Genomic DNA, 21362 nt, shown 5'->3' on the forward strand with positions numbered 1-21362 from the left:
GTGTGGAGGGTTTATTCTGACATATGCCCATTTGATCCTTGGATCTGGTAAGCGGCCATTTGATCATTTTCATATATCACTTGCAGGATTACATGTGGAGGCTGTATTAGTAGAAATAGAGCAAAGAAAAACTGTTGCCGTTCAGTTAAAGTTTGCTTATTTTCCAACATTTGAGAAGGAATTCTTTTGAACTTTTTTGCTTTGACACTCCAGAACATATGGACTTATAACCATAGCCACCACTGATTCATATAAGTGTGTGTTCATACGCTGTGGACATTTGTTTAATTTATTCACATGACACTGTTTATTTATTTATGGATTCAGTCATTGGGTAATTTAAAAAAATAAAAAAAATTCCCCATAGGGGATGAACGACACTATTTGTCACTTATATTATTTAATGATTTGTTGATAATGTTTGATGATTTACTTATTTATATTATCTCACTAAACCTCACCTAGGTTGTGCAATTGAAGCTCTTTTTCACTTGCAATCAACCCCATATTCAGGTTTTTTAGTTGCAGCACCTGGCAATGTTTATCACCTTTTGAGTGTTTTTTTTCAGGTGGAGTTTACATACTCCCAATTTTTTTTTCACATACCTTTGTACATTGTTGCACATTGTGTTTATTTGAGGTCATGTGTACCTCGTTAATCATTTATCACCGGTTAGCGCATATTTTTCCCTTTTAAACTATATTAAAAGTTATATTTTATTTCACATTATTTGTGTATGCCGATTTGCTATTAATGATTCTATGTCTTAGTTACCTGTTGGTCTCCTCAGCTCTGCACATGGATAATTACCTCCAAAATCATAATGTTTTCTTCTGACCACCTGTAAGGTGCGGAGCTGGACTTGTTATATAACCTTGGCTGTGTGACCTCCTTTTTTGCCTCTTGATTCTGTGATCTGTTACAAGTGCATACCTTGACTGTTTAATGCCGATGTCTTTGAAAAACAAAAGAATTACAAAAAAACATGTAATTTCTCCATTTGTCACATGAAAAGATAAAATATTTATAAACGTGAGGGGTGTTCTCACTTTTGTGAGATACTGTAAATGTGTATACAATTCTCTTGGAGAATAGAGGTAACAGGAGAAGGCCCTGCACATTTCCATTGTGGCCAGAGATAGGTCAGTGAAGAGCTTGCTGGTAGCATACGGGGCTGGCATGGTTTTCAGGGTCCTGGCGGCAGAGAGTATTTGTTCTTTGACCTGGAAGAAATGTGTACGGGCCAAAACATCCCTAGGGATGTCATCTGGGAGTCGTGATGGTTTAGCAATTCTATGGGCTCGATCAATGAGTATGTCACGTGCGTTGAGATGTGGGAGTAAGGTTGATATGAGTTGTTGCAAGTATGGAGTTATTTAGTTCGGTTTGATCGACTCAGGTATGCCTCTGAATTTGATTTTATTCTGTCTAGAATGGTCTCCTAAATCAGCTAATTTCATTTTGATGTGGTGGATTTCTTCCGTGTGGTGATCCTGCATGTCCAGAATTTCGTTATGTGCTTTAGAGTAATCTTGCAGATTTTCTTCTAGAGCATCTGTGCATTCCTCTAAGCCAGGGGTATGCAATTAGCAGAACTCCAGCTGTTGCAGAACTACAAGTTCCATGAGGCATAGCAAGACTCTGACAGCCACAAGCATGACACCCAGAGGCAGAGGCATGGTGGGACTTGTAGTTTTGCAACAGCTGGAGGTCCGCTAATTGCATATCCCTGCTCTAAGCAATCTACTCTGTCATGCGTTTGGGAGAAATTTGAAGCTCCCTGTGTAAATCTTGCTGCAGTGTGAGGAGCATAGATTTTAGTGTTGCTTCTGAAACAGTGTTATCTGTAGCAGGTATGGAAGCCAGGGAGGGGGTATTGGGGGATCCTTGTGTCCCGGCCACAACAGTGGACCTTAGCTGCTTTTTAGTGTGTGGCTCTTTGTTTGGGGAGTGTGCAGGGGAGGTAGCCAGTTTCTTACCTCTGTCAGCGCTGAGCCCTCCTGGGGAGTCTGCTGGCCGGGGGAGACTGTCCATAGTTTCTCTCATAGAGGCAGAGTTTGCAGCCTGTGATGAGTGCTGCGCTGTCATATGGCTCAGCATGTTCGTGGGGACAGCATGAGGAGAAGTGCAGGGGCCTATGCATTGAGGCGGCCGGCGGGTAGTAGTCCGTCAATCAGCGAGGCTTGGGCGGATTATACCGCTGCCTCAACATGCCCTGGTGTGTCCCTGTTCTTTCCCCACTCTGATGGTATGAGTTGGGGAAAGGATTGTTGCTGCGGGTTGCTGGTATCCAGGCGGTGGAGTGGAGCTTGGACTTCAGGCAGCCATCTCGGTCCACAGCAGGCCACGCCCCAATATGTATACAATTCTAAGAACAAATTGACTCAATTTCATCTGTTACAAAGGTTCCTGTGCCATTGCAATGTGGCGTTTGTGGCATGTGCCACATTAACTATGCTGATAGGCTTGTCTCAGGTTTATCTGTGACACCCATGCCATAGACCTAGTAACTGGTGCAGGGTCTGAACCTAATTAACAAAGGGATTGCGGCTTTTTTCAGTAAAGAAAACTGCAGATTCTCACCTGGTCCGACCTTGTACGAGAAAAAACAGTACAGCCGTTATCCTCCCTTCTGCACTCAGCTAAGTGGAGGGGCAGGAATGGACAGAGGGATCCGATCAAGCCGCTGTACTTTTCTGTTCTGTGTCCAACCCAAACACAGCATAGAACAGGGAGCAGATACTCATAATTAACAAAGGAGCTTGCACCCCTTTTTATTAATTAGTAGCTGCATCTGCTCTGTTTTTTAAGTTTAGAAGAGTGGCACAAGAATTGTTCTTGTGCCACTTTAATTACCCTCCACTATGTCTAAACCCCTCAGCACTTTACAGGAGTATATCTGAGATTCTACATCAGACAGTTGTCTGTAGGCAATCTTTAATGACAGTTGGTATATATACAGACTGCTTTAGACAAAGAAAAAATGGTTAAGGTCAATAAAATTCTAGACTATCTCCCTTGATAAAATTACAGTAGGATTAAGGTCCCTTAGTTACGTGAGGATGAAGAACATGTACCCACAGTGATACATATTGTAGAAGACAGAGTTTCAGTGGGAGTCCCAGCACTTGCATCAGATTGCTTCTATACTGCTTCATATGGTGGTCCTAATTAAAGGTGACTATTTTAATGGATGATCCCATGCTGTGTGCTAGAACGCAATGCTTACATTCCAGTCCCAGCAGCCACTGCTACTTTCTATTACAAGAAGAACAAGGAAACTTTGTACAGCGACTATCATTAAGAATAAAAAAAAACACACACATTTTGCTCATTGTTTCAGTGGCCAAGTTTGTAAACAAGTCTTGAATATGAGGGGACACAAGTAATGTATTCATTTTTTCAAAAAACCATAGTATTTTCATTTGTTTAGTTATATGGGTATTTATGTGCCTGTAAAGGACGTTCCTTCAAATTTGCCTCTTGATACACAAGACTGTTGTTTAGAGTTTTGATTCTACTCAGCATGGGGCCTGTTAAAATCGTGTCACCTGGCACAGTACCATATCTTGTTATGTGCAAAGGACTTAAAGGGTGAACTTGACCAACAAAGGAAAGTTGTCTTGCACTTTAAAGTGAACCTGTGCCTGAACTATGCAAACAAAAAAATGCACATTCTGAACAAGCAATAAAAGAGCTACAGAAGAAGCATCTGATCACTGCTGTAGCTGTGCTCATTATAAAGAAAATGGTCTTCAAAGTTCACAACAAAGGCACAGAAATCTCAAATTCTTTTTTCTTTATTTACTATTGCTGTAGAATCTTGGCAGCATGCCTGCTTTAAAATATAAACACACAGTAGGTGCTTTTAACACTGAGTACAGAGTCTTTTGATCTTGTGATCTTTGAAGATATCTCTCTCCCCCTTTCTCTTCACTGTCTATACCACTGGTTTTAGCTGGAGCCTTACCATCTTCAGTATAGGACTGTGGTGGAGAACTCTGTCACAAGGTGTGAGGATAATCATCTGTATCTAAATGTCACCAAGACAAATGAGCTGGTTGTGGATTTGAGAAGGAGGAAGGCATCGGTGACCCCCTTTTTCATCCGAGGAGTTGGTGTGGATGTAGTAGAGAGTTACAAGTATCTGGGGTAGCACATAAATAACAAACTGGACTGGCGTAAGAACACTGAACCGACTCCTATTTTTGAGGCGTTTTTTTGATATCTACTGGATGAAGCTAAAGCTGTTTTATGACTGTGTGGTGGCCAGTACTCTCCTGTATGCAGTGGCATGCTGGGGAAACAGTAGATGATACCAACAGACTCAGAACCAACAGAATAAATTGATTCACAAGGCCAGTGATGATGTTGGTTAGGAGTTGGAGTCTTTAACAACAGTGTCAGAGAGGAGGATGTTGTCCAAGGTACATTCAATTTTGGACAACTCCTCCCACCCCCTCCACAATACAGTCTGAGCAGTACTTTTAGTGACAGATTGTTACAACCACAATGCACCACAACACAGGAAAGCATTTTTGCCTATGGCCATCAAATTGTATAATTATTTGTGAGTGTTGGATGTGAGGACTTTAATCTGGTTTATGATCCTATTTGTATGCAATTTTTATATTATGGTAATATAAATCTAATATGCATAATAATTTTAGGATAATGTTTAGAGAAAGTTGTGGAATTTTTGCATTACGGTGGTTTGTTTTTCAGTTATTTTTTAATCAGTGTTAGTTCTTCTTTATAGTGTTTTGATAAGGCGCTATGATTTATTACAGTATAGTATTTATTTTTAATTTGTTTTATTGATTAATATTAACTTGCGTGTTAATGTGAATGTTATTGTTTGTTTGTTATTGTGTGTGTAGTGTTTCCATTCAATATTGTGGTTTTGTGTCTTCGTTGAATTACTGTATCTTAATAATTTCCCTTGGGATTAATAAAGTATTCTGAATTCGAGAATAAATTCCTTTACATTACAAGAGAGGTGAGAGAGAGCTTGTGCTTTTACTGCTTATGAAGAAAATGTAAATTAGTTCATGTCTATAGGTTGGGCACAGGTGTACAGTAAACCTATTATTATTTAGGAAGCTACAGCTCTTTTTAGAAAGCAAAGTTTGGGGTTAAAGTTGAAGTTTAGCTATAAAAAAGAAAAAATCACAATGGGCATTACCTACCATCACAGGTTCTATGAATGGAAGAGCTGGGAAGAAAGGGTGGCCATAGTCGGGCACTCTTGATGCGTGCCTGTCACAGCTGTCAGTTCTATTAACCCCTGTCAGTTCTATTAACCCCTGTCGCACTGGAATCTTATGGTGATGGATGGGAGGGGCATTGAAGGAGAAATATTTGACCTAAACTAGGAGATGGCAGTACGATGAAAAAAAAAATCAAATTGATGGTAAATAATGTCCCTTGTGCTTATTTTTTTAACAAAATTTTAGAGCTGCACGATTCTGGATAAAATGAGAATCACAATTAGTTTGCTTAAAATAAGGATCACTATTGCCTTACGATTCTCGGTGTAACATCTTTCACATCATACAAAAAAATTGGGCTAACTTTACTGTTACGTTTTTTGTATTTTTCCCCCAAAAAATTGCTTTTGCTGCTGCACAAATACAGTGTGACATAATATATTGCCAAAACTGGCATTTTATTCTCTAGGGTCTCTGCTAAAAAATATATATATATATATATATATATATATATATATATATATATATATATAATGTTTGGGGGTTCTAGGTAATTTTCCAGCAAAAAATACAAATTTTAAAATTTAAGCAACAAGTGTCAGAAAAGGGCTTTGTCTTTAGGTGGTTAAACTGCTCTCATTTGCAGACCGAAGTTCATCCATTTGATCTAAAAGAACCAAGTTATACAATGTTTCTTTTTATGCCAGCACTGAGCAATGTTGTGATAAACTTTGCAGGCTGACTTTTTTTTTTTTGACAGCTCTGAGCAGAGAACAGCTCTGCACTTATTACATAAATTGTGGAAATGCCGTATTAAGATCATAAGGGGGGTTGAATCTAGAACCTTTTTAATGATTAATCATGCGGCTCTACTAAACTTGGGCTTTACAGTCAACCTGTGCTAAGATAATACACACTAACATGTTCACTTATTCTTGACACTTTATAACATTCCTCATGTGTCAGCTCTCTAATGTAGGCACACAAACCACGTGTTTTCAAGCTGTTAGAAACTGACTGAAACTTACTTTGAGTCTCTCCTGTGATCTTTGAGAATTAATTACTTTGCCTTAGAGCGAGCGGTAAGGGGTGGCTTGCTTTATGGAATATGCATAATTGTCCACACTTTTCACGCAAAAAGCAGTTTTCACATTTCACTTGAATGCCTGTCCCTTTTCTTTTTAATTAATTGCACATTTATATCTTGTAGGTTTGTATTAAAGGAAAAATACATATATTCAAATATCTAAGTATACAGGCTTGTCAGATTGAAAAAACAGGTGAATTTTATCTTCATTCCATTGAAAGACCAATTCTTCAGCAACATGTTGAGGAAAGGTGAGCCTGCATGCGTGGGTGCAATTGTATTGCTATGGTTTGCATATGAATATTTACAATAAAACAAAATATTTGTATTATGCAAGAAAGGAATGATCGGCATGTTCTGTGTATGTTGTATACACTAAACGTAGGGCAGTTTCACTTAAATATGTATGCTTGTGGAATGGGCCCGGGATGTTTGTTTTGCACACCGTTTACTTTATTTTTATTTTTTATATGCGTTCCATAGTGGAGTGCATATAGAACTCCGTTGGTGGGGGGCCATGCCTGTCCACAAGGTTGAGTCCGGTATTTCGTTTTCCACATCTACTATACATCTTATTTCAAGATAAAGAAATTAACATTACTAACAAATCCTGAGATCCTGAGTCATAATTGTTAATGTGATATGAAACCATATTAAGCAAATACTTGCTGTGTAATAATGCTTGGGGAAAGCATTATGAAGTTCATAATTTACAGTGAATAATAAAGAATAAATACAGACACAATGTATAACTTTAAGCCCTGGTTCACATTGGTGCGATTTAACATGCGATTTGACATGTCAAATCGGTGTCAATTGCCGGTGTTCTGCCAAGAAAGGTCCCCCGTTGGATAGTGTCCACCCTGTACTGCGCAGGCTCAGCGCTTGCGCAATACGGAGGACAAAGGAGACGCCAAAGTCTCCAAACATGAACAGCTGTACATGGCGCCTGCGCAATTGGCACTACATTGTGCCACACGCTAGCAATGCTTGTCTGCAAGGGGCGGGTGGGTGTAGGAACCGATGCATACAGAAGAGGCAGCATGAAAAGACGGGGCGTAGATCTTTCTCAGCAGAACAGTTTTACAATGATGGCCAGAGCTGATAAGGGTGGGTAGTTCAATGTTGACGCAAATAGCTCGTGTTAGGTAGTTAAATAGGTGCAGCAAACCTGCCCATGAACATTGCAAAACCCTCCCTTCAGTTGTGTAAACACACCCCGCAAAGATCCGCCCCTTTGAGAAACCCACCCCCATCGTACGAGCTCTGGCCATCATGCGGCCTCTTCTGTATGCATCCGCCCCTACACCCACCCCTTGCAGAGTTGCACAAGTATCGGGAGCATGTGGCACAATGTAGTGTTAATTGCGCAGGCACCGTGTAAAGCAGCTGATGAACAGCTGTTCATGTCCTGAGACTTTCGGCATCTCCTTTGTTCTCCCTACTGCGCAAGTGCTGCGCCTGCACAGTACAGGGCGGACACTATCCGATGGGGAACCTTTCTCATCGGGACAATGGCACCGCCCCACTTGCGGCGCCACACCGATTTTCAAAAGGTAGTTTCTGTACTACTTTTTGCGATTTTTGGGGGTGCGTTCCATTGCCATCTGTGCAGAAACCTGTGAGATCACAGCCGAAATCGGGACTGACATGCAGGAGTGAAATCGTGCGAGTTCAGCTGACTGGCTTCATTCCCCCAGCTCAGTGTAAACCTGGGCTAACAGTTTAATACATTAACAAATGCAAACACATTGCAAGTCTCAAGCTCACATTTGGGACAGACTAAGGGCGTTGATTTACTAAAACTGCAAAGAAACCAATCGGCTTCCAGGTTTTTTTTTGCAAAGCTAATTAAACAAGATGAAGTTAGAAGCTGATTGGCTACCATGCAGAGCTGCACCAGATTCTGAGTACACTCACTGTTGCTTTGAGCTTTACTTCAATGGTGTGCTTTCTTTATCTGAGCCCTCAGTGCACAGCAGGGTGAAAATATAAATTGCTGCCCACTGGACCTTTACTTTAAAGCGGAGGTCCACCCTAAAGTGGACCTTCCGCTCATTGGATTACGCCCCTTTTCCGAAGGTCCCCCACTGCCTGCTGGGAAACACACAGATCCCAGAGGCAGCGGGCCCATCCTTATTGCGCAGCACGACTCGCGCATGCGCAGTAGGGAACCGGGAAATGAAGCCGAAAGGCTCCACTTCCTGATTCCCATACCCAAGATGGCGGCGGCAGCACCCGAGAGACGATCGAGAGATCGGCTTCGGGTGCCGACATCGCGGGCGTGCTGGACAGGTAAGTGTCACTATTTTAAAAGTCAGCAGCTGCAGTATTTGTAGCTGCTGGCTTTAAAAAAAAAAAAAAAACGCGGACTCCCAGCGGACTCCCGCTTTAATTGTGAAACCAAGTGTTACATCATACATTTTTATCCAGAATCTATTTAAAATAAGCTATATACAGAAGTACACATGAATGTTCCTGAGATTTATAACCACAACAAGGCAGACATTTTCTTTTGAGTCTCAGTAAATAATTAAGATGATGAATGATGGCATATGTTTACTCATCAGCAACTAAAAGGGCAATAAATAATAAATTCTAATTTATACTGCCGCTGACATCATAGTAAAAGTCATGTTCACAAGATATGATTAATATTAAATTGATGTGCCAAAAGCTGTCCGTTTCCCATGGGACTGATTGTAGGAAGATGGACCAGGAAGGAACATGTTTCCCATTGTAGTCATTTAAGCTTCGTACACACAATTGGATTTCCCACAGACAAAGCATCAGGCTTTTGTCTGATGGGCATGTGCTGTGAACTTGTCTTGCATACAAAAGGTACAGAATTGTCAGCCAACAAGCACGAATGTAGTGGCGTACTACGAGGAATTTCAGCTCTTGAGAACCACCCTTTGGGCACGGTCTGTTAATGTCGTGTTTGGTGAGCATTGATTTTGAGCATGCGTGTTTGTTGTAAGGTGTGTCCCTCTAGTTCTGCTTGACCTGGACTCTAGTGGTCATTGGAAAAGCTCCCTGACCGGTCGGGTAGTCAAGACACCATACACAGTGTGTGAATGATCAAGAATACAAAAGTTTATTCCTGCTTCACAGAATAATATGCAATAAGCAAAAAGGGTCGTATAGGGGGAAGGCCCCATGAACAACCAATCACATTCAAGCATTATGTTAATACAATATACAATTAATATTAACCTAAAAGATATTCATAGTAATTCTGCCTAGAGACAGCCTCAACATCACAATATTTGACCTTATCACCTTGGCTTGAGGCCAATGTTCTCAACACCCAATATATGTTCTTAATGTCCAGCAACTAACCGCAGACGCATCCTGCTTCACACTTCGCCTTAGCACGTCTGGTAATTTTAGCACAAGCTTAGCATGAGATGAAAACATTTTCTAAAACATTATCTTCTAAAACAGACCTAAGGAGTAACTCTACATTCCCTTACAATATCTAAATAGTAACTCTACAATCCCTTACATTTGTACTTTCGACTTTTGTGTGACATACTTGTGTACACATGATAGGAAAATCTGACAACAGACCGTTGTCCGCCACAAAATTTACTAGCCTGCCATCCAGCATTTGTCGGCGGAAAGTTGCCCAACAATTGTCTGATGGAGTGTACTGTCGGATTTTAGGCAGTCTGTCATCACACAATTCCTGGACGAAAATCTGATCGTGTATACAAGGCTTTAGACTTGATTGCTTTTTGCTTTCGCTAGTTGCTGTAGACAACAGATACATATCTGTTTGGTAGTTTTTACAAATAATTTCAAGGGTGGAGGTCGAATAGACATGAACACATGACTTGCTTCTCTGGAAATTCTGTATATTCTCAAACTGTGATCTTGTGTTTCATGTTAATCTACTGATTTATTAATACAACCCTTTTATGGATACACATCTAGCATCGAAGACATATTCCCAATAAAGAAAGACTCAGACTCCGGTGTGGGCAGTGACAGCGGTGAGAAGCGTTTATCAGCCTTAGAGGTACCTGTCAGCTTTCTTCTTTTTTTTTCTGCTGTTAATTGCAACATAAGTTAATGTGTTTGAGACTGTTCTTTGATCAAATATTCTTACATATACTCTAGATCAGAGTTTCTCAACCAGTGTTCCTCCAATGGTTGCTGGGGGTTCCTTGAGAAATTAGCAATTTCTGCCTCTCAGATAAGTTCCCATTGCCACCATTGATATTTTTAGCTATCTGTAAGGGGTAATTCTTCCCAGTGTCCACAAGTGTAAGGAGGATTCTTCCCAGTGACCATCACACTAATGTATCATGAGTTGTAGATATAGTCATTTTTAGCAGGGGTTCCCTGAGACCAGAAAGTTATATCAAGGGTTCCTCAGTGTTAAAAAGGTTGATGAGGCTGCTCTAGATTGTCCAACTATATGGGTTATTGGAAACATTTTAGAAGATGACTATGGTAGTAAACTGAACTACATTAAAATTAAATTCAATCCTGGACTATAAAAAAAAATTGCTCTCCCCCTTGCATATATGCAGAATATAATTCATAATTACACATCATAACCCACCATTCTCAGCAGTCAAAGCTTCGGTTCTCTCTCTTATCTCCAGCGCTGCAATGCTGGTGTACCCTTTATGTCATCATGTAGAATAAAGGACCACAGGTGGCCATTGCTCCTACATGATGGCATTGGCAAAAAGTGCGGCAGAATGGTGAAAAACAAGAAGAAGAAATGCTTTGGAGGAGTAGTCGTCCAATCTGTAATCAACAGGGAGGAAGACAGGGACTAGGAATTAGGGAAAGTAATCCTGTGTATTAGATTCCCCCTAGACTAAAAGAGAATTCTATTCTGCCTATGCTGGGGTGTGGAGACACGACACTTTACAATATTTTTAGCCAGCCCCGAGTTCCACTTTAATGTTCTGTTTAAATGAGTTTTACTCTGTACCACGTTTCTGTGTACAGTATGTACAATGAGAGTAACTTGACAAAGTGGTGTTGAATGCAAAGTTTATAGTAAACTTTAAATCTTGCTGTTTAATTAATGCTAATTAAGACAATGAAGCCTACAGAGGCCAACACCAGCCAGCATTACCTAACTACTCGTTATCCACACCTTTCCTTTTGGCAGATTCTGGGTTATTAATTTAGTTTATAGGCATGCAGGCCACTGACATGGCACCTTAATAGTTTGGACACCCCATTTAACTGCTGCAAGTTGCCAATAGGATCAGTTATGGATATCATCTCACACTATTCGCACACCCAAGCATGATCCCACCAGAAACAAATCTTTCTGGCGTGGTAAATCGAGGACGGTTAAAGTGGAAGTATAGGCTAATATAAGCCTGCTTAAATATGCTGCCTCCCCTCTCCTCATACTTATGTTGCATTCTGCTTATAAAAGAGCAGTGAAAATAACTTTTTTTATTTCAACTTGGGTGCATTCAGGTGATTCAGAAGCAATGGCTCCCCTGTATTAGTGAGTGGCTGCCCCATGAGATAAGAGGGAACAACAACAATGGAGGGGCAGTGGAAGCCAGTGGGTGACATTGTAGCTCTGTGAATTCAACCTCATGGTCAAGCGCTCCCTGACACAGGAGATTCACTGATTCTGGATCGCGTGACCATACCAAAGGTGAATAAGAAACAAAGGCATTTACACTGTTTTCCTTTACAAATGGTATGCAGCATAGGTAGGAGGATAGGGAAAGGCAGAATTTTTAAGGAGATTTAGGGTCCATTCACACCAGGTGGACTGTGTTGGGCAGCTATTCCAATGCAGTCCCACTGGTGGCTTCACTGCGTTGCAGTGGTGTTTGGGCCGTGTACACGGAAAGAGTCCTGCCCGCAGTACTTTATTCCAGCGCCGTGCAATGCGCTATACAGTGCAATGCGCTATAATCAGCACATCAACACTGCACTGGTCCAGCTGGATTGCACTGCAGACCAGCCGCTGCTTTATAATGCACATTGTGAATGGACTCTTGCCTTTACTTCCACTTTAAGGGCACTCTCACACCGGTTTGCTTCAAAATTGCCAGTAAAATGCCTTTGTGTTAATGTGGCATTTTTGCAGCGTTTACAGTGCGGTTTTTAAAGGACAAGTGACTCAAAACCTGAGTGAGGGTGTTCTTGAGGCATTTTTGATTTGGTTCCCATGCATTTCAGGGGGGAGGACGGGTATTGGTGCTGTTTATTTAGCTCCCCAAACATGCTCCAAAGATGCTGCAAGCAGGATTTTTTTCACCGCAACACAAGCGCACCGCTGCAGTGTGAAAACGTGAATTGATTTTTATCCACTTCACGCAAATCACTATACCCATACGTTGGTACTTTGATGATAAATACCAGGGTTATGGCTGCAGCTGGCCTTGCACGCAGAAGCGAATGCATATGTGAGTTCGCCCTGGTCTCATTTAAAGACCAGGGCGAACATGCCAAACTGTGCCACCCCCCAAAAAAAATTGAGCACTAATCCGGATGCTTACCCCCTAAGCATGAATTCCCTCTCCTCCTAGGACAAATCTACCCCCCTGTTGAAATCCCCCCTCCTAAGCACATCTTTGCTTAGCAAAAATAGCAAAAATCCCCCCCCACGAAAAATCACCTTCTAGCACAAATCTTCTATGCAAACATCCCCTCCGAATACACATCCCCCCACTCCAAATCTTCCTTCCCAGCACAAATCCCAAAACCCCCTCCTAGTACAAATCCCCCCCAAATTTCCCCTCCTAGCACAAATCCCCCCCCCCAAATTTCCCCTCCTAGCACAAATTCCCCCCCCCCCCCCCCAAATTTCCCCTTCTAGCACAAATACCCTACAATTATCCCTACTAGCACAACACCCCCTCCCCCCCAAACAAAATTTTCCTAGCACAATTCCCCTCCCCTCTCTACCATACCACCTCTTCTAGCATAAATCTTTTCCCCCATCCTCTCTCCCAACACAGATACCCCCAAATATCCTTTCCTAGCACCCCTTCCCCAAATTTCCCCTCCTAGAACAATTCTTACCACCTGTTGCCCCCCCCAACTCCCCCAACCCAACACAGATCCCCTCCCCAATCTCCTACTTGCCACCCCCACACCTCACATGATCCAACAGTGCCCTAGGCAGCTTCACCTTCCGCCCACCCCTTGTCCCATCTCTGAGCGCCCACATATGTAAATGGTGTTCAAACCACACATGTGATGTTAGAGTGAGTACAATAATTCTAGCCCTAGACCTCCTCTGTAACTCAAAACATGCAACCTGTAGAATTTTTTAAACATCGCCTATGGATATTTATAAGGGTAAAAGTTTGTCGCCATTCCACTAGCAGGCGCAATTTTGAAGCGTGACCTGTTGGGTATCAATTTACTCGGTGTAACATCTTTCACAATATAAAAAAATTGGGTTAACTTTACTGTTGTCTTATTTTTTTTTTATTCAAAAAAGTGTATTTGTTCCAAAAAAAGTGTGCTTGTAAGACCGCTGCGATGCTGTGTGACCAAAAGTAGCGCAACAACTGTAAAAAAGAGGCTCGGGGCTGAAGTGGTTAAAGGGATACATTTTTCTTTACCTTTTCAGACACTTTTTTTAAACACAAAAGTGTTTGAAAACTCAGTGTGTAAGAGCCCTAAGTTTCCTAGATTGTTATGCCTCTAATGCCGCGTACACATGATCAGACTATCCGGCGGACCAGAGTCCACTGGACAATCCACCCGTGTGTGGGCTCTGGCGGACTTTTTCTTTCCAAAAGTCCGGTGGACTTAGAAGTTTTGACTCAAAATCCGGCCGTTTGTGTGCTAGTCTGCCGGACTTTTGAAATGAACGGACTTGCCCACACGGAGAAAAGTCCGTTCATTTTGAACGCGGCTCCAGGTAGCCGGGACTAGCGAAGGAAGTCAATGTCGCCGCCTTAGGCGGCGAGATTGACACCTCGCTGGCCCCGTCACCTGGTATGGACTTAAAGGGGAAGCCCTACACTGGAAAAATGGTGTGGGGGTCCCCCCAAAGTCCATATCAGACCCTTATCCGAGCATGCAGCCCGGCCGGTCAGGAAAAGGGGTGGGGACGAGCGAGCCCCCCCCTCCTGAGCTGTACCAGGCCGCGTGCCCTCAACATGGGGGGTGCTTTTGGGAAGGGGGGTCCTGCGGCCCCCCCACCCCAAAGCACCTTTTCCCCATGTTGATGAGGACAAGGGCCTCTTCCCGACAACCCTGGCCGTTGGTTGTCGGGGTCTGTGGGTGGGTACCATGTACCCCTACCCATTCACCTGGTGAAAAAAAGTGTAAAGAAAAAAATACAACACATGTTTTTAAAATAATTTATTGCACAGCTCCGGGGGTCTTCTTCCATCTTGGGGGGACTGCTCCGCTATCTTCTGCTAGCTCTTTTACTAGCAGAGGAGCCCAGCTTTCTTCTTCACCGCCAACGTCTGGGGGTCTTCTTCCGACTTCGGGGGTCTTGTCCCCCTCTTCGGGTCTTCTTGCCGGGCCCTCCGCTTTCTTCTTCCAGCTCTTTTACTAGCGGTGGCCCAGGCTTCTGTCGCCGCTGCCGCCGCCGCCTCTTCTTCTGACTTTGGGGGTCTTGTCCCCCCTCCATGTTGAGGGCACGCGGCCTGGTGCTGCTCATGGGGGGGGGGGGGCGCTCGCTCATCCCCACCCCCTTTCCTGACCGGCCGGGCAGCGTGCTCGGATAAGGGTCTGAAATGGACCTTGGGGGGGACCCCCATGCCGTTTTTTCAGCGTAGGGCTTCCCCTTTAAGTCCATACCAGGTGACGGGGCCAGCGAGGTGTCAGTCTCGCCGCCTAAGGCGGCGACATTGACTTCCTTCACTAGTCCTGTCTACCTGGAGCTGCGTTCAAAATGAACAGACTTTCCTCCGTGTGTGGGCAAGTCCGTTCATTTCAAAAGTCCGGCCGTAGTCCGGTGGTTTGTCCGCCGCACCTAGTCCGCCGGAAAAGTCCGGTCGTGTATGGGCAGGTCTGCTCGTTCGGAAAGTATGGCGGACCTCTGCTACAAAGTCCGGCAGTTTGTCCGCCGGGCTAAGTCTGCTGGATAGTCCGATCGTGTGTAAGCGGCATAAGGGAACTTTCACACTGGTTCGCTTCAAAACTGCCAGTAAATTAAACATTTAAATGCCCATTAATGCATATTGCATTTTATGCATTTTATATAGTCGGACTTATAACTCGGTCTGACTACTTAGATCTTGGATTTTAAAAGCAGCGGCAACCCTGCCCATCTCACAGGTTTGCTAATCTGACAGAAGTTTTCTGCTTTTAAAATTCAACATCTAAGTAGTCAGATGGAGTTGTGAGTCCTGTATTTCACTATATACTAACTTTAATGTTATAAATACTTCTAAAAACTCCGGTGGGTGTAACATGTCCGCTTTACCCCTTCTTAGTGTATCCTTACTGTGGATGAGTGTGGAGTGTAGCAAGATGGCAGAGAAGGAATGTCACTTCCGTAGCAAACTGAGATGGGTCGCCGAATATATGTCCTTACAGTGGCTCTCTGGTTTTCTTGCAGTCCCGAGCGGAGCCGAGAGTAGCCAAGTGTACTTGGCTCGGCTCACAGTCACGCCCAGTCCCTGTGTTATGTCCATCATAGGGCGGGACTGGGCGTGACTGTAAGCGGAGCTGAGCCGAGTACTCTCAGCTATGTATCTTGGCGGTGCCCGTGGGGCCCCCTAATGGGCGGGGCCCATGGGCTTGAGCCCAGTCAAGCCCAATGGTAAGTCCTGCCCTGCTGATGTCTATCTGAGCCCAGTCTGTCTTTGGGCTAAGGTCGTTTGTGGTATTGTATGCAGGAACAAGGTTTAGGTGAGCATTGATGTATAATCTGCTGATTTGCAAAAGTGGTGCCAACATGCCCAGACTTTCCAATAACTGAGTGGGGTATCTTTAGCTTGGCGTATTAGCTCTTCCATCTTGGCCACTCTGGAAATACGTTTGAACCAGTCCAAGATGGTTAGGGGAGTGGTGGATTTCCATAGTGTCGGGATACACATTTTTGCCGCGTTGATGAGATGTTGGGCTAGGGAGCGATGATATGTTTTCTTTGGAAGTGGGGTATGGTGTAGGAGCATTTGTGCAGGTGATAATTCTATGGGAAGTGTGGTAATTTTTTGAATCGGGCAGTGTACTGCTTTCCAAAATGGCTGGATTCGTGGACATGACCACCAGATGTGTAAGAAAGTTCCTATGTTATCAGCGCATCTCCAACACATAAGTGGAATGTTAGGATCAAACTCGTGTAATTTGGAAGGAGTTTTATACCATTTTGTTACTATTTTGAAACCATTTTCCTGCACCAAGACATTAATGGATCCCTTATGGATGTTGGAGTAAATGTTTTCCCAGTCTTCTTCTGTTAGGGATAAAGATAAGTCTGTTTCCCAACTGCGTGATGCTATATTAGATCTGGGATTAAGTTCTGAGAAAAAGAGCGAGTAGATGCTAGAGATTACGTGTTGTGGTTCTGTCTTGTCGCATATCCTTTCAAATGGGATAAGAGACCTAGCGTACTTGGGCTGGTGCTGGTGATGGGTCAGGAAGTGCCTTATTTGAAAATACATCCATTGTGGGAAGGGTCGTCCTGAGTTCTGTTTAGGGAGCTCTTGTAATGTTAGGAATTGCTCGTTGGAGAAGAAGTGTCGGGAGTGTATTTCTGGATGTGGCCAGATCCCTGTAAGGAATGCATCTGATTGACCTGCCAGGAAGTCAGGATTGTGTTGAATTGAGGTCAAGGGACTGTGGGCAGAAGAGATGTGGTGTGTGCGGCAAGACAATCGAAATGCTTGCAAAGTGCTGGAAATTAACGGGTGTTGTTTGCATACCCGGGGGATGTGTTTAGGGTCCATCCAGGGTAATTGTTGTTTTGGTATTGGGGACATTGCACTCTCTAATTGTACCCATGCTTTCGTACGTGAGTAGGCCCTTCCAGTCGACTATTGTGGCAAGGTGGCAAGCCCAATAGTATTTCTTAATATCCAGGAATCCGATGCCACCTTTCATTTTAGGCAAGATCAGTCTGTCGTAGATAAGCCTAGGTCGTTTACCTTCCCATAAAAAGTTGGTGCATATACATCTGTAAGAGTTGAAAAAGGCTTGAGGGAGCTGTATGGGTACCGTTTGTAGCATGTAAAGCAGCCGAGGGAGGATATTCATTTTAACAATCGATGCCCTGCCAAACCAGGAGAACACTCCTGATGACCAGGCCTTAAGGTCTTTTTGAATGTTTAGAAGTGGGAGGTGATTGCTGGAATATAGATTATTGATATTGGAAGTTAGCTTGATTCCTAAATACCTAATCGCTGTGCTGTTCCATTTGAATGGAAAATCCTCTCAACACAAGTCTACCGTTTCTTTTCGTAAGGATATGTTTATGGCCTCAGACTTAGCGAAGTTTATTTGCATATTTGAGATGGTATTAAATGTGGTGAAGTCTTTAAGGAGATTGGGTAGCGTGATATGCGGTCCTGTGAGGAATGGGAGGATGTCATCTGCAAAAGCAGCTATTTTTTGAGTGGTGTTGGCTATCAACACTCCTTTTATGTCTTGGTTTGCTTTTAGTCTCCTGAGGAGAGGTTCTAAGATGAGGACAAAGATCAAAGGAGATAATGGGCATCCCTGCGGAGTCACATTGGATATGGAGAAGGCGTCCGACAGTTGGCAGTTAACCCTAACCTGAGCTGTTGGCAAGGCGTAAAGGGCCAAGATATAGGATAGTAAGTGTTCTGGTAGGCCTATTTGCTTAAGAACTTCAACCATGTAGTCCCAAGCCACTCTGTTGAACGCCTTCTCCCCATCCAAGGAGAGGAAGAATTCCTGTTGCTTGGAAGAGGACAACCATTTATGTATGTTAATAGCTTTAATTGTATTGTCTCTTGCTCCCCTCCCAGGAATAAAACCTACCTGGTCAAGCGAGATAAGATTGGGTAGGAGAGGTAAGAGGTGGTTAGCTAGAATCTTGGCGTAAATTTTTAAATCTACATTGAGCAGGGATATGGGTCTGTAATTGGTTACTAGGGATTCGTCTTTATGTGGTTTGGGAATTACTGCAATATGGGCTTTTAGTAAGTCTCATGGAGGCGGGTTGTCAGGAGAGAGGGAATTGAATGCTGATAGAAAACGTGGTTTCAAGATGTCAATAAAGGACTTCTAGTAGCTCGTAGTTAAGCCGTCTGGGCCAGGGCTTTTTCCGGGTTTTAATTGTTTGAGAACTGTTTCAAGTTCAAGCGGTGAGAGGGGGGCTTCTAAGTTATGGGCTAAGTCTGGAGATAGAGGGGTTGGACCGTATTCCTTTAGGAAATTGGAAATGAGTTGATATCTATGAGTTATCTTCTTGTGTGTTTTTGGGATGTAGGTTGTAAAGATCAGTGTAATAATGGACAAATCTGGTGATTTGATACAATCTTGTTCCCAGAGTTGTCTGTTAATGTGTGGATGGACTTGGAGGCCTGCTGTTTACGGAAGGCTCTGGCCAACAGGTTACCTGACTTATTGCCAAATTCATAAATGATTCTACGAGAAAGAATGTAGTTTCTTTTGATTTGTGTATTCAATATATTTAGGAGATCTTGTCTGGCCTGACTGAGTTCAGGGAGAGTGTTGCTAGCTTGGGAGAGTTTGTGTGCTATTTCCAGTAGTCGTATTCGGTTAGTTAGCTGTAATATTTGAGCGCTCTTTTCTTTTTTACGTTTGGCTGCTGCCGCTATCATCTCTCCTGTGCTTTTGTGAGCTTCCGACAATAGCATGGGGGAGACCTCTGGGGATTAGTTTTCTTTAAAGTAGAGAGTCAAGCGATCTTTTATTGACGCTGCAATAGCAGGATCTGTTAATAGGGAGGGATCAAGATGCCAAATTGGTGATCTGGATGGGCTGTCCACTAATTTCAAAGTCATGGATATAGGGTGGTGGTCTGACAGGTACATGAGATCTATGGATGCCTCAATAAGACAAGGGAGGTCCCTCTGTGGTAGGAATAGGTAGTCTAGTCTGGAGTACCTGTTGCGTGGGAATGCGAAGAATGTGTAATCTTTTCCTTGTGGCACATTTATTTTTTTATTATTGAATTCAATTACAGGTACCTATATAGCGCCATCAATTTATGCAGAGCTTTACATATATATTATACATTCACATCAGTCCATGCCCTAAAGGAGCTTACAATCTAAGGTCCCTAACTCGCATACAAGGGCCAATTTAGACAGAAGCCAATTGGCCTAAGAGCATGCCTTTGGAGTGTGGAAGGAAACCGGAGTACCTGGAGGAATCCCATGCAGGCACAGGGAGAACATCCAGGCAGGTTGAACACATTCATAAATTTTAAAGGGAAGCGTTTTTCTTAATCTTTTCAGGCGCTTTTTTTTTATAACACAAAAGCGCTTGAAAAACTCCTCAGTGTGAAAGGAGCCTTAGGGTGTTGAGTTGTGAGTTTTACTTGAGTTATACTCGAGTTTCAAAAGTCTTCCTACTTTTCCTTAACCCATTAACGCAGGTGTTAAGCAAATATGTGGCGTTCTGCTTCAAGGGGTTGTACAGCTGCAGGCATCACCCCGGTACCGTTTTTTAGAGCCGACAGTCGGCTTTCTTGCAATGACAACCGATGCGGCTAATCAGCCGCTTGGCTGTTAATACAAGCATTGGGAAGGGACGTCCTCCTACCACCTTTTGCTGCTCGCCCGGGCTCTCATATCCCACCAGAACCCACAAGCTGACTGGAGACCCAAACCAAGCTGGAGTCCGCTTTGATCAGATCTAATAACCCATAATCAATGTCATAACATCACTTCCGGTATACTGGAACCTTAAAGACACCAGATTTTAAAAAAGTACCGTATTGAAAACAGCAAAACTTGGCATTTTGAATGCTTTTAAGTACAAAGAAGGGATTTGGAGTCTTATAGACCCCAGATTCCTACATAGGGATTGCCTGACTTGTATTGTTATCACAAGGGATGTTTACATTCCTTGTGACAGCAATAAAAGTGATAATTTTTTTCTTTTTTAAAGGGACAGTGTAAATAAAATAAATAAGAAAAAAGTTATTAAAGCGCTCCATCCCCCTGTGCTCGTGCGCAAAAGCAAACTCATATGAAAGTCGTGCCCGCAAATGTGAGGTACCGCTGTGATTGTAATGCCCCATACACACGGTCGGGAATTTTGACGGAAAAAGTCTGATCGGATTATGTTGTCGGAAAATCCGATTGTGTGTGAGCTCTATCAGACTTTTTCTGTCGGAATTTCCGATCGTGTGTAGAGAATTCCAATGCACAAAGTGGCACACATGCTCAGAAAAAATTTGGAGACAAAAGCTATTGGCTACTGGCATCTACGTAGTCCCATCGTACGTTTTGTACGTCACCTCGTTCCGAACGATCGGATTTTCCAACAACTTTGTGCGACTGTGTGTATGCAAGACAAGTTTTGGCCAAAATCCGTTGGAAAAAATCAGACGAATTTTGTGGTCGGAATGTCCGACCGTGAGTATAGGGTATTAGAGTGAGAGCAATAATTATAGCACTAGACCCCCTCTGTAACTCTAAACTGGTAACAGTTAAGAAAAATGTAAAACGTCGCCTATGGGGAATTTTAAATATTGTAGTTTGTCTCCATTCCACGAGCATGCAAAATTTTAAAGTATGACATGTTAGGTATCTATTTATTCGGCTTAACATCATCTTTACTTAACGTTTTGTTTTTTTTGTTTTTTTTTAATTCATGAAAAAGTATTTCTTTCCAAAAACATTTAGTTTGAAAGACCGCTACGCAAATACAGTGTGCCATTTTATTCTACAGGGTCTCTGCTAAATATATATAATGTTTGGGGGTTTGAAGTAATTTTCTAGCAAAGGGGTTAATAATTAAAGTAAACAATTTTGAAGTTGAAGTGTTTATTTTATTGACACATTGAAGTGTTTATTTTATACTATAGAGAATACACAACAGGTGCCAATACCATTTTTAAACAAATATTCCAAAAAGACGAAATGGAAAAGCTATTTAATCAATGTATTAACCAGATAGGTAAATAAACAATAGTGGATTAATAATTAAGTTG

The 21362-nt window shown here is 42.7% G+C and overlaps 1 protein-coding gene across 3 annotated transcripts in view; it reads left to right on the top strand.

Moving 5' to 3' along the window:
- Positions 1–21362, top strand: part of LRCH1 (leucine rich repeats and calponin homology domain containing 1) — a 310046-nt gene that overhangs the window by 178350 nt on the left and 110334 nt on the right. For all 3 annotated transcript variants that reach the window (XM_077483249.1, XM_077483251.1, XM_077483250.1), the window contains exons 6-7: positions 6422–6549; positions 10238–10322. In XM_077483249.1, coding sequence (XP_077339375.1) covers positions 6422–6549; positions 10238–10322 — 213 coding nt within the window. The remainder of the gene's footprint in view (positions 1–6421; positions 6550–10237; positions 10323–21362) is intronic.

Source organism: Lithobates pipiens, unplaced genomic scaffold, assembly GCF_037356315.1.
Source record: "Lithobates pipiens isolate NorthernLeopardFrog02 unplaced genomic scaffold, aLitPip1_a1.2 Scaffold_16, whole genome shotgun sequence".
Lineage (NCBI taxonomy): Eukaryota > Metazoa > Chordata > Amphibia > Anura > Ranidae > Lithobates > Lithobates pipiens.